At 33.7% G+C, this 14,079-nt stretch overlaps 1 protein-coding gene across 4 annotated transcripts in view; it reads left to right on the top strand.

Annotated features, from left to right (window-relative positions):
- LOC142337586 (uncharacterized) overlaps positions 1-14,079 on the top strand; it is a 64,252-nt gene that overhangs the window by 38,679 nt on the left and 11,494 nt on the right. For all 4 annotated transcript variants that reach the window (XM_075386928.1, XM_075386944.1, XM_075386953.1 and 1 more), the window contains exons 4-8: positions 668-844; positions 1,624-1,817; positions 2,229-2,516; positions 3,188-3,662; positions 5,664-5,848. In XM_075386928.1, the coding sequence (XP_075243043.1) occupies positions 668-844; positions 1,624-1,817; positions 2,229-2,516; positions 3,188-3,662; positions 5,664-5,848 (1,319 nt within the window). The remainder of the gene's footprint in view (positions 1-667; positions 845-1,623; positions 1,818-2,228; positions 2,517-3,187; positions 3,663-5,663; positions 5,849-14,079) is intronic.

Genomic DNA, 14,079 nt, shown 5'->3' with positions numbered 1-14,079 from the left:
GACGTTCACAAATTTTGAACCTCCGTAACTGCTCGAGAAAAACGCAATTTTAAAAAAAAATTAATATGAAGTTGTACGCAAGACAAGCTTTCCAATTATGCCACTTACAATGCTGTCCAATCAATATATCGATCGGCGAAAATTGGCTGAGCAAAAAAAAACAGTTGAGTATATAGATCTTCCCCCCACTAAAGTGGGTCGTATAGAAGTTTGTATTAACACTGTTTCTTGCCAAATACATCTATTTGTTCTTAGGATACTCACGTGCAAAAAAAAATGCGTTTATAAAGCTTTTTTGAGTAACTTACAGCTGATACCTAGATGCTAGCGCGGACGATCAATATTGTGCGTTACAGAAAAACAGGATTCACATTCAGAGGAGTAAGATATTTATTGGTTAAATTATTTTTACCCAATCAAACGTAGTTTAATAATTTGAAGAGGTTTATTATATTTAACTGGCTCCAGAGGTCTACAACAGGATATTATTTCTAAGAAAGATATACGGTGGCCATATACGGATATAAGAAAGATATACGGTGAGTATCTTCTCAAAGACTAAGATTGTGGTGTACAAGTCAATTCTCTTGAAAACCTTCCTGGCTGTAAAATTGTTTTTCACAAAATCAATATCTATTTTTAGTATTACAAACGTTATTTATTTCAGAGGGAAAGGTGCCCAGGGCTTCTTCTCCCTAGACGATCTGGGCTACCCTGGCAACTTGGGAGAGAGTGACTTGAAGAGAGCCATGGAGTTCCTAGATGAGAACAGGGGCAAATTCTCCATCGCAATGGACCGTCTACACCTTGTATCTCAGAATGAACACAACTCCATCGCATTTGGGTATTATCAAATTATGCGTCATTTGTAAAATTTTAGTCAGGAGCAAAAATTTGTATTAATTAGAAATATTTAGTTCAAAGAAGAGCAAAAATAGCATTCTTAAGACTTCTGGGATTCCAAGCAATAACTAGGCTTCTATTCCTAGAATTAGTTTTGACAATTGGAAGATCAGGTCAAAAACGCGCATATTAAAAATGAGATCTTTTCCGTTTGTGCTCCCCCCCCCCCCCCCAGTACGTTATGCGCCCCCGGTTACATAGCACGTGCCATTACATAGTAAATCATTATGTAAAAATATGGCACGTGCATCTGGGGGGTGCAAATAATATGCGCCCACTTAGCTGGGGGGCTCAAACGGAAAAGATCCTAAAAATGTATAGAATGAGAAAGTTTTTATGAGATTTGCTGTAGATAACTTATACTTATTGCTCTTTATATGGGAAGTGACCCAACATTAAGCATTTTGGTAGATCAATATCTGCATGTATATTTCAGTTGTGAGTTCTCACAAGCTTACTGTTCATTTGGATCGCTGTACCGAGCTAAAAATTCAAGTATAGCAGAAACTTTTCATCGCAATTTAATCCTGACGCGTTTGATATCGGTGGACAGTGTAGTGAACCATAGACATGAGTGTTGTCACTCCAATCACCTTGATTTTTTTTATTTTTTCGATATTTTTCTATTTATGAAGAATGAATTTATTAATTTCTGTCGTAATCAACTTAAATACCCATTTATCCTAGATTTTCAAGCTTACGAGGTATAATTTTTGATAGGTTCCTGCTGAAGCACATGAACAAGTACACATTCCGCTCTGTAAGTCTCCTTGGCAACCATCACTTCTCAGAAGACCCCTTCTTTTTCACCCAATCAGCCGATGTACTCTCGCGAATGTCACGTGACTTCATACCATCCTGCACAGACCAGGTCGAAGCCGGGAACAGACGCGGATTCCAACACTGCCTACATGGCAAGTATTCATTGAATCTTAGATATCATTATTATCCAAGAGTTGGAATGTTTTGAGCGCGCAATTTTGTTTTCTTTCCTCTACATACTAGAAATTTAAACAAGGAGTCCCTGGCACTATGATTAAAATTCACACTGTTATAATCAATTACTGTCACGATATTAACTAACAGCAAAATTTTTAAGCTGAAGACTCGAATTTATTACCCATATAAAGCATAACTGGTTTCGGAGAAAAGCCCCACCCAAAATGGAGGTATGGCCCACATGAATTTCCAAACATGGGGCTAGTTAAATTGAAGCATCCATTATAATATACGCTTATACGCTTTACGCTTATTATATATAGTTGTTGCGGCTGATTACAATAAGTTTGATTATTATTTTGACACATAGATCAATGTTTTCACAGGTATTGAAGACATCAGAGTCTACTACAGGAACGACTCTTCCCAGTACAAGTGGGCTCCGAGAGATATGACTGAAATGGACACGAATGACAGTGGCGGAAAATTCCAGGAAACCAAGATCCACTTGAGTCGCCGATCCATGGAGGAGCGACTGAAGAAGCTGGGTTCGAACAAGAACAAGATTATGATATTCCACGGAACTTCCATGCTAAGTGGGAAAAGCTTAGTGGACTCTCGAAAATTCCAAAACGAACAGCTGGACGCACTTGATCCGGATCTCTATCCACGAAGTTAGTTCTTTTGTCAATTTGAATTGTTTTGTTTTATTCTCAATGACTATTTGTTAGCCACGTATGCTTTAGATCATCGATTTTGGTCTCTTCTTAATGTTTCCTATAAATGTACACGCTGCTTTCGCGCACACATAGCGTCTTCAGTGCTTTGCCACTCTAACCTTGGGTTAATTGTCTGAATGGATTTATGGTACCATAATACCATAATTTGTTGTACAAGGGTTTTATGATTCAATAAAGCAATCACATAACAGAATAATTCGCTGGCTTATCAACTATCAAGTTTCTAATCCTCATCTCCTTTTCGTTGGAACATCTCTCAATTTGTTTTTCGATAAACCCGGGATTAACATTTTAGATAATCATGCAAAGAACATTTATAGTTCAATCTAATTGAAATTTATCATTTTGCAACAGCTAATAACTAAAATCATAAACAATCTGATATTGAGTTAACGCCTGCCCTCAAAATTTTTTAAATATCATTTTCCCTTGTTCAGGTGGCCTATATTGAGCTGAAAAGTTCGTTAGGCAACCTCCTGTTTACTAATGCATACAGTATTTAATTTTTTCTTTGATGCGTGATCTAAGCTGGATTCTAAATAAATGTCATAAATGTAAACAGAATCAGCAAAATCCGATTATAAAAATTGAACTAATCTTTTCAGCTCTGCGAAACCCGAACACCGATTCTTCCGTCCCTTTCGATTCCTACACTAGAATGCTTAATACCACACTGTGCAGCTTAGACCTCGAGGGAAAGCCAAATTCCCTATCCCCTCTCCAGTGCAACCTCATAATCCAAGAGTACCTGCCCACGGACAACCGGATCCAGTCCATAGACAGAATCCATGCCCTCAAACTAGTATCAGAAGCCCTGTTTGACAGGCAGCAGAAGACATTCCTAGAACATTTGAATGTGATATCGAAGCATTTCGACACTTTCGCATACCTCATTGACAAAAGCAACATTTTGGAGAAGAGGTTCCAGGCTACTGATGCTCTGGAGATAGACTTCATTCTGGACTCTAGGCTGAGGATTGGACAAGATATTGGTGGTTTTGGAAGAAGCAGTGGTGGTGGAATGTCCACCAGAGTGGATGTCGTTTTCACTAACCTCTTGTCTTCCGCTATCAGCGATCAGTTAGTCATTCTAACTAATATTTTCATCACTTTGTTCAAAGAAGGATCACATCTATATTAAGAAGATCTAGATGTAATTATTGAGCTGAATGTATCAGCCAGAGCAAATTTGGCGATTTTATTAAATTTTAAAAAAATCTGTGACGCGCCTAATTTTTTGTACCATATACCAACAGTGAGAGAAACTTAAAAACTGTGCAATTCGCATGTTACACAGACTTGGAAATGAAATTTACATAATACTGCAGAAATGTTTTCTCTTAATTGCCAAGTATTTTTCTCTCTCTTAGTGTGCATGAACGACCCAAATTTTGAACCTCAAAACGTGTTTAGTAAAATATTTTGAGGCAAAAAAATTGCGCTCATGGGTCTACCTTTTCTTTTTATTATATATCGGTGAGAAGCGCCTTAAAAAGTGTCTAATTTATTCCACATTGTTATATAAAATTTTTGTAATAATTTTTGTTAGCATTGAAAACCAATTTACAAAGGTAATGATATTTATTGGGTGGCATCACAAAAGCGAATTATTCGAGTCAAAGACCAACCGATTTATCGATTCAGTGATTTTTAATATCCTCAAAAGGCTCTTGTAAGTCCTTTCAGAGTTATGATTGATATGAATAGCACAATGTATTCATAAAGCCAAACTCTGCTGCACTCTTAAGACTTAACCCTATTCATCACAAGTTGTGCTCAATAAAAAAGCATACCTTGATATCATTATGATAAGAAACAATAGACTTAACAAAAGCCATTGAAACGAACCTTTTGTTTGTTTATGATTGGAATTAACAAACCGCTATATATACTTTAAAGTCTCTCTTTTCCACAATTTGCCAAAATAAATTATGGTAAGGAAAATGTTGCAGCAGCTATAAATTACAACAGCAGCAATGGAATATTTGAGAGTAGGATTAGAAATTTGAGTGAAAAAATAGGCTTATGTGAACAATAGGCTCTGTCATTTGGGTTCTCCATTGAGAGTGGAGTCTGAGACGGCCTTAAGTGGTCCCACACAACGGCTCCTTGACAAAACTCAATTAAAATATCAAAGGCAGGTGCGGCTAGTTTTGAGGGTACTTTTAAGGGAAAAGGTATGCATTATAAGGGCCCTCTGTAAGAGCTGGCCTCAAAAATTAGAGAAGCATCGCGATTTTGTCCATTCATTAAAATATGCTGCAAATTGAGTTCTGATTTTTAGAGATTGGAACTTATCTTTGGGAGATTTTTTATGATCAAAATGGGAGAGCCTTTCATTTTAAAGAAAGAAAGTGTCTCTTGTGAACCTATGTTGTCTACTCAATTAATGCTCAAACTCATTCTGTGAAATTTTGATATGCGCTCTGCTTTGAAATTAAAATATAGGGATTACATTTTTGTAAGGAAAAATGGCTGTTTAAAGTTGTAAGTACAAACTAACTTCTAAAACAGAGACTTAGTTGATACGACTACGACCGTTTCTACTTATGTTAAAAGAGCCACTTATATGGTTCCTGCGTTTTATTTTGTATTTCTGCGCAACCAAAACAATTTGAACCAGAAAGATACTACTGCTCCTCAGTAACATCAGTTAACGTGGAGAAAAATCAGAACAGCAAATGAACTTTAACTCATTGTAAATTTAAAGAATGCAGAACAGGACCAGACCAAAAACATATATTTCGGCTCTAACTATGAAAAATTCTTTATTTTAAATAATTAAAGTTTTTAAAATATTTAAAATATTTAAACATTAAACTTTAGAACTCGTGTTAATTTTCATAGAACAAGGCTTCTAATTTGTCAATTTGACCCACAAAACTTTAATTTTGATAATTTTGATCAAAAATAGAATTTTATGGGTAAAGTTGACAAATTAAATGCTCGCATTTTTGTGGATAAGTTGGTCTTTAATCGTTTTTGTAAATGTTGAAATTATCCTTGAGATTTCATGAGAAAAAGTTTCTTTTGTTAGAATACAAAGTTGAATACCGGGTTGAATACCTTGTCAATTGACAGGATCCAGGACCCCTCGTACATGGAGTGGAACTGGCCCAAGTACCAGGCAGCAACCGATTACCTTCTCATGACAATCACACCAGACAAAGACAATCAGGACAAGTCAGAAGTGTCAGTGTTGCCGGCCAGAGACTATAGACCGAGAGCAAAGAGATTCTGGACCGGAATCCTTCCCACATTGTCCCGTAAGAATTTTTTACTCTAAAGGGGGCGGTTCAAAAATATTGTTTAAATTTCGATTTCCTTTTTAATGTATGGTAAGACCGACAATAAAATTTCACGCATGTCAGGAAATTGACAAAGTTAACAAGAAAGGCAAATTAAACTAAAACAAAATCTGCTTTTGCTAGTTAAAATAGTTCAAATAACAAGGAGGATCGGTAATGTGCGTCCGCACATAAAGTTGCGACCCCGCTCATCCACATTTTTGGCATAAATGACTACCAAATGAGGAACAGATAGAAAACCCCCCAAAAAAATCAAGTAATTTTCAAAAAAAATGTGCATGAACAAAGGTCGCCTCCAACGCAAAAAACTCAGTGGAGTAAAAAAATTCCAAATCATATTGATGAGATCAGTCATTATTAAGAAAGCAAGTCAAGACGAACAAAAAATCAAACAACAATAACAACAAACATTAATTACATCCAAAACTCTATGTCCATTTAAAAAAGAAACTTACTAACAAGTTCAAAATAGCGTCGGATACAACTGAAACTAAGCAAACTAACTTGTGCTTCACTAGAAAAGATATGGGACTACTCTATAAAAAGGCTCGGTAACAATTAAACAAAAAGAACAAAAAAAGCAAGGGTTAAAAAAATTGGCTTATATTTTCAAAAACAATAAATTTCAAACTAAAGAAAACCATTAGATGACAATTAAGAACATCCAATATTTTTATGATCACATATTCCTCTGTAGGAGGGCATTAAGACCTGTCATAAATCAAATTTTATGCGGTTACAAACAGAACAAATAGGGGCAACAAAAAAATTCAATTAAAACCTGCGAGAAACGCTGTCGAAGCCGTAAGGCCACATTTGGCCCCTCAAAAGATGTTCAATTGAGCCTTCCTCAAACGCCACCAAATGTTTGGTATAGGCTTTCTCTCTAATGAAAATAGGTTTCAAGCAGACCAAAAAAAAAAAACAGAAAAAGGGTCAAAATTAATTGACACTTTTGTATTTTGTCGATTAATTTCAAAGTCATGAAGGCCATCAGCTACAAAAAGAAAAAAATCAGATGGTTTAGTCTATTCGCCCAACGGAATTCTTGAGACCTGTAATTATTCACAATATGTCTTATGTCGACAAAAAAACGTTAACTATAGACAACAACCAAAAATTAATTTACTTTTCGTGCGAAAAACTCGTGTCGAAGCCATTGATTTCAAAACGAACTCTTTAAAAAACAGTAATAAATTTTGGACACTTAAATCTTCTCTCGACAACGAAAATGTCATATGTGACGTGACCTCTATTTATCGAGACTACGTAACAAATAGACAAAATTGAACAAAAAAGCGAAGATAAACAAAGTTAAAAAGAGTCCTTTACATTTTTGAAAACAATTGTTTGCAAAGTCATGAAAGCCATCAGCTATCTACTCAAATCAGAATAAAAGCTCTTGTATTCCTTCATGAAATGCCAATGAGACCTGGCATTATCCAGTTAAATTCATACGGCTAAAAAGCCAAAGTAAAAAGGACTGTTAAACATTATTTTAAAAAAGTCAATTAAAGAGTTCGAGAAAGGGGCGTCGAATCCGTTGAACCATAATCTATGCATTTCAGTACTTTTATATAACCAATGGTGCATTTTTGAACAACAATAAAGTAATGTGTGAACTGTCAACAATTTGATAATTTGACAAAACCAGAAAAAGAACATGTAAAAGGGGCCAATACCTAAAAAAACAAAAAAATGTGATTTCTTGTAGTATCAAAGCCAGAAAGCCATGCCTTAACTCGTAAAACCGCAAAAAATATTAAATTTTAATTCGAAAGAACGAAGAGGAAGAAGAAGCTTTCTTTTCTTGCTGACACTAAGGTACAAGTTGATCAAATTAAAAGAAACTTAGTGGCAGAGTTCACCAGGGAATTGTTTATTTAAAAAGCAAACATTTTAAAAGTCAAAACGACCGTTATCTTTCGAGTAAACAAAGTTGATACAATACTTTGGAACTGTTTAGGAAGCCATTTGCGCTTTGATGTGAAATTTAGAAAGCCAGTGAGCTTTGATGTTTAGGAAGCCAGTGAGCTTTGATGTGAATTGTTCTGTTCTTTAGTTAACATAAAAAACTCAATTTTTTTTTAAAAAAAAAGACTGATTGGTTGCAATCCTAACTTTTTTAAATGCAACAGTCCAAGATTGTACCAAAACCAGCCCGCTATTGCTGTTTGTCCCATTGGAACACTCAATTGTTTCGAAAGCTTTGGATCTAGATAATTTGTTAGTTAAAAGATCAAAAATAAATGCTGCGTTTTTGATAATCATAGAGCAAAGTTAGCAAAAACGGCAAAATTTTGGTTCTAGACAACTCTCAATGGATGTGGAAGTACAACTAGCTCTCTTTTTAGTTTACAAAGGCTGTGTTTGTTGTTTTTGGGATGTGAACTTTAGGCAAAATTAATCAAAGTGGACTAAAGAGCTTACTTCGGGCAAGTTTTGTTGAAAAAGGCTGAATTTTGAGACATTTAACCAAAATTTGAGCCAGAAAAATTATATCAAAGTAGTCAAAAAATACTTTTTTGTTGCTGAAAATTAAATCAACAGTACTATTGTAAACAATTTTTATAAAATTTTTGTTAAAAATTGACGAAATTTTAGGCGAAATTCCGGAAAATGTGAATAAAAACACCGGAGACCCGTCTATTACTCACAATATTTCAAACCTCGATAACTCCCTGTAAATTACGAAATTCAAAAATATCTTTTTAATTCCATATTCTACGCTGAAGGGCTTTTTACTGACACGACTCACAACTCTGTACGATGAGTATATCGATCGGTCAAAATTGGCTGAACAAAAAAACCCATTTGAGTATATAGTTCCTCCCCCCTCAAGATGGGTGGGAACAAGAATTCTGCTGTGCAGCAGCATTAAAAGATCAAAAATAACGACAGTAGGCATGAGCAAAAACTGAGCAATTAGTATGAATTTGGATTTTGTTATATGCCATTTAATTTACACAGTTTAGAAAAACTAATCAGGTGACTGTTTTGATATAACGTTTCATTATTTCTTAAATCAAGCCGTTTATCTCAAATAGAATTTCATGGGCGCTAACTTGAAAGAATCTTGCAAAATAATCTTCCTTATTTTATAAGTATTTATCTGATACTAGAAAACTCTTTCTACTGAAACACTTCGTGATTTTGTTATAAAAGAGCCTATTATAAAACTTAAAAGCAAATTAAAAAACTGCCAAAAATATTTGCTTTCTTATCCTTTTATTCAATATAATAAAATCATCAAATTTTTGAAATCCTTCACTGGCCAAGTCATTCTCACAACTCAAGTGAAGGAAAGCGTACCAACAGTCCGATTCCTTTTACTCCAATCGAAAAATTTATAAAAATGCAAAAAACATATCCAGCTCTAAAAAGAATGATTCAATGCATAGGAAAACATTAATTTAAAGGAAACATTTTGAAAGTTTGAACCAAGAGGTGGCTGGCGAAAAATTCAAGCTGATGCCTGATATGATCCGGGGGGAAATTGTTTGTCTGAAATTTTATCCGAAAAAAAAACAAATAAGAGAGCCAAATAAGAGATGGCAAGCACTTTTTTTATCTAAGCATTTTATTCAAATAAGGGACGTCAAGCATTATTTTAACGCTTACAACACCAAACCAAACGGCAAAGGCAAAAAAAACAAGCTAAACAGCACATCACGCAGAGAGACTATGTTTACAACAATAAAAGAGAAATTTATGTCTCATAAACTTGCAAGAGACAGTTGCGAAGCAGTTTTCCGAAAAAAGGTAATCATTTTCTCTCCACTGATGCAACCCTAATATTTTAGAGACCATTTCTCGTTAAACTGGTCATTATGTTGCATATCATTGTTTTAATTAATCGCTTCGTTATAGATAAAACTTGAGATATAAGTTTAAATGTTTTGGTTGTTTTTTGTGGAGATCATCAAAGTATCAAAAATCAATAATAATTGAAATAGTTTAAAGTTTGATACAAAAGAGACTTTTTCTAGTCTTTGTTTATTCTGTTTAAGTTGAGCTGCATTTCGATACCTCAAAAATGACTTCATGGTTTCCCTGGATCAAAGGTTTCAAAATGAATTCGAAAAATAAAATTAGAAATTGTTGCTTTTATAGTTTCCTTTGAAACACTCGTCTTAACTTAAAACGCTATATAGGATCATATGAAATAGTTTCTCCGTCGAAAAATTGTTTTCATTATCTTCAAATTGATCAGTTGTTGTGCTTCAGTTTTATCTCAGCATGATTATTTTTTGGATGTAAATCTTATTATGACAACGGCGAGGACAGTTGAACACAATTGTTGCTAAGATAACATAAGCCTTGAAAACATATCCAGTTTGAGAATTCGGAATATTGTTTATCAATTTTGTGGGGTTGGTTTTTGTGTGAGTGAATTTTTGTCAGCGAAATTTTATATGCGCTAAGTTTTCTGCGAGATGAAAAATTTTGATACTTTTTTGAACAAAAATGTAATTGAGGATTTCAATCTTCTACAACAGTGCGATTTGCAAACCAATTTTGGGGCGTTTAGATAATATGTTGCGATCCCTAGTTGATTTAGGATATTAATCTTACAAGAATCTTGCGAGATCTTGCAAGTTTATGCTTAATCTTGCTAGATTTTCTTGCAAGAGCTTTCAAGATTAACCAGTTTTGCAAGATTTTCCTGCAAGATTAACATCCTCCTGCAAGATCTTGAAGATTAACAACCAAACGGATGCTATTTTTTTAAGATTGATGCTAATGGAATTGGAAAATCTCCAAGCTAATAACTGATCCCAACTACCCTAGTGATGAACGGACTCAGAGATGGCAAGATTTTTTTACAAGATGATTCAATTATTGTATGATTGTAGTTAAGAGAAGAACTATGTATTCCCTAGCAACATTTCAATTTTTATAAAAAGCAGAGTATTATTATCTAAACTTTCGAACTAAAAAATGTGTAAAAAACTATTACTTAACATGAAAAATCAATTTTCCTCCTCATTCTGTTAAATTGATTTTCAAGGCTCCCCTCATTCATTTGAACAATATTTTGCGATTTCCCATGAATGAGCTGCTTTGTAATTTTCACAAGAAATATTGATTGTGAAAGTTGTCTGTACAAAGAATCTATGGCGAGAACTGCAACAAAAGATGCTATTGTTAAGCGAACAAACCACGAGACGTCGTCATATTCATTAATTATTTAAACAGGAGAACAAAATAAGTTTAAGTGGTGTAAGTTGTTATGAAATGCAGTATATGTAACCTCTCGGTCACGTTACTCCATGGACTTTTGGCAATATCATTTAGGGTTTTCAAGTACATGTTCTTGTCTGGCTGAAAAAAATTTTTAAAAAATTTAGTGTTTTCGGACCTTTTCCAGCTGTCTTACCGTCCATGTTTATTTTAATGATCATTTGAAGGCCCTTTAAAATGTTATTATTTTTTCCCTAAAGTAGCAAACTTCAGAATCAAATATCGCCTATGAACAATTTAGTATAAAAATCATTACAATAGCTTTTATTTTATTTTAAACTTTATTTTAGAAGTTTTATTGCAGATTGAGTTGCTACAGATCTATACCTCATCAGAAATTATATGGGCCACTCGTTTTATTATTAATAAAAATAGATTTTGTTGCAAAGGGGCGCAATTTTTGAAGGCTAGCTATGCAAAAACATTAGGCGATCCTTCCATCCAGACTTAATCCGGAAACAAAAGGAACTACTGTACAATTTTGAAATCCAGAACCTATGGCCACAAATGTGTCCAAAGTTCCCTAACATTTATACATAGTATTGACATGATATTTTCAATTTTGCATTTTTCGATATTTGTTATCATAAAAAGTTTACTGAAGAGTTTACGAATCTCTTTATCATGAGAAGATAAACTTGGCTTTTTATGCGATGATAAGTTCTCATATCATCCTGTTATAGACCAGTACAGACAGAAAAGCATATATTCTCAATTGGAATACTCTCCATTACTTCATTGGTTCGCATACAACGTATCAACACCCAGAACTTATGCATACCCACCAGTTTGTTCATAAAAATGCACATGATGAGATGAAATTTATTCTGTGTAGACGATAATGAATCCCTATGGTATACTAGTTCTATCCTAATGTGATTACACCAGGTGTTTGCATCCTGAGACATGCAGAAATTAGTTCAATTTAATAATACCAACACTCCCTTTTGAGGGAGGACCTTTGCAGATAGAATAATAAAAGCAGGCATCATTACAGTGTCTGGTGTTCTGTCTAGACGATCATTTCCACGTACAGGAAAATTTATAATCTGAACAAAAGTTGCTACTTCCATGCAACTGTTTTTTGAAGTAAAACATGCAGTATTTTTGAAGTAAACGTAGCATGAGCAATGCATCTCTTTTGAAATTTGTGAATGTTTAGAAAATTCATTTCTTTGATTTTGCTGCATAATAAAAAATAAGGAATTTCTTTTCTATGTTGCTGCTAGTTTGGAAAACTTTGCTGTGTTACTTTGACTTCTCCTAATACAAAATTAGAAGGAAATGATTAAATTTGACAACTTTGATAAAGTTATTGAGAACCTCGAATTCATTTAATGAGTAACTCCTTTTAATGGCGAACGAGCGCAGAGCAAGATATTTTTAGCTTGAATTGTTTACAAAAGCAGCATGCTGGGAACATCTTCACCTCTTTATTAAGTGTTTGAGCGCTTTCACCTGAACCTTATAGTAATTGAGTTTACCAACAACAAAGACCATAAAAAAGGAAAATATGTCAAATTTGTGACATTTTGAAAGCTAGAGGAACAAAGGAGAATATTTGCGAAGTACAAAATTTGCGAAGTTATGATGGTGCGTAAGAAAAATGTGAAATAACATTGAATACTTTGAAAAAATGTAAGCTTTTCTCCTAAAGCCAGGTCAATATCAGTACTGGGCACGTCTAATTGTTCCGACCCCTCTTGAGGGGGGAGGAACTATATAGTCAAATGGTTTTTTTTGTCTGATCGATATATTCATCGTATAGAGTTGAGACTGGTATCATTAGAAAGCTTGTCCAGCGTAGAATATGGAAATAAAAAGATTTTTTGATTTTCGCTTTTTACACGGACTTATCGAGCTTTAAACTTCCTTGAATTCCGTTGATTTTATTCATACTTTTTGGAATTTTTGACAAAAAATTCGCCAATTTTGCTAAAATTTGTTAAAATTTTTTCAAGAAACTGTTGTTGATTTAATATTTAGAGACAAAAAAATGTTTTCGGCTATTTTTAATTAATTTATATGTCAAAATTTCTGGCTAAATATTTCACGGAATTTTTTTCATCGAAAACAGCACGAAATAAGTTTCTTTCAATTATTTGACTAAATTTGCAGGAAGTGCACACCCAAACACAATTAACAAAAAAATTGTAGACTCAAAAGGGGCTATCTTTTTTTCAAATTTCGTTGCGAGTGCTCTGTAATTAAAACATTGCCGTTTTTCGCTAACTTTATTCGTTGATTATCAAAAACGCAGCATTTATTTTTGATTCATTGAAAACAAAATATCCATATCTATGACATTAGAAATTTAAGTGTTCTTAAGGAACGAACAGCATTAGTAGGGCTAGTATTGGACCAATCTTGGACTGTTATAGTCCCAAAATAAATCGGATTGTAATCAGTTGATCTTTTTTTTTAAAAAAATTAAGATCTTTTTTATATTAATTAAACAACAGAGCATTTCAAATCAAAGCTCACTAGTAACAGGTCCAATTGACTTCTTTGGTAGCTCCAAATTATTGTATATAGTTTTTTGCTTGAAAACTTATGGTTGTTATGACTTTTTAAAATGTTTTATTTTTAAATAATGATTGGCTTTTTGAACTTTGCCTCCATTTTTCATTTAATTTGGTCAACCTGTAGCTTAATGTCAGCACTGAAAGAATGCTTCTCTTTTCTACGGAATTCAATTTCGATCGTTATTGCACTTTTACGCCTTAAGTTATGGTTTTCCGGCTTTAATACTACCAGATTTTACATTTTTTTTTTAATTTTTAGGTATTTGCACATTTTTCATATTCAAACTTTCTAGATTTGTCAGATTATCATGTAAATGATAGTTCATATATGACATTATTGGCGTTTAAGATAAAGCAAAATTTATAAAATTATAATTTAATTTCTTAAAAAAAACAGATTATGGTTTTTTACGGCTTCGA

Source organism: Convolutriloba macropyga, chromosome 1, assembly GCF_964194025.1.
Source record: "Convolutriloba macropyga chromosome 1, txConMacr16.3, whole genome shotgun sequence".
In the NCBI taxonomy this organism is placed as follows: domain Eukaryota; kingdom Metazoa; phylum Xenacoelomorpha; order Acoela; family Convolutidae; genus Convolutriloba; species Convolutriloba macropyga.
This window is presented reverse-complemented; position numbering and strand designations above follow the sequence as displayed.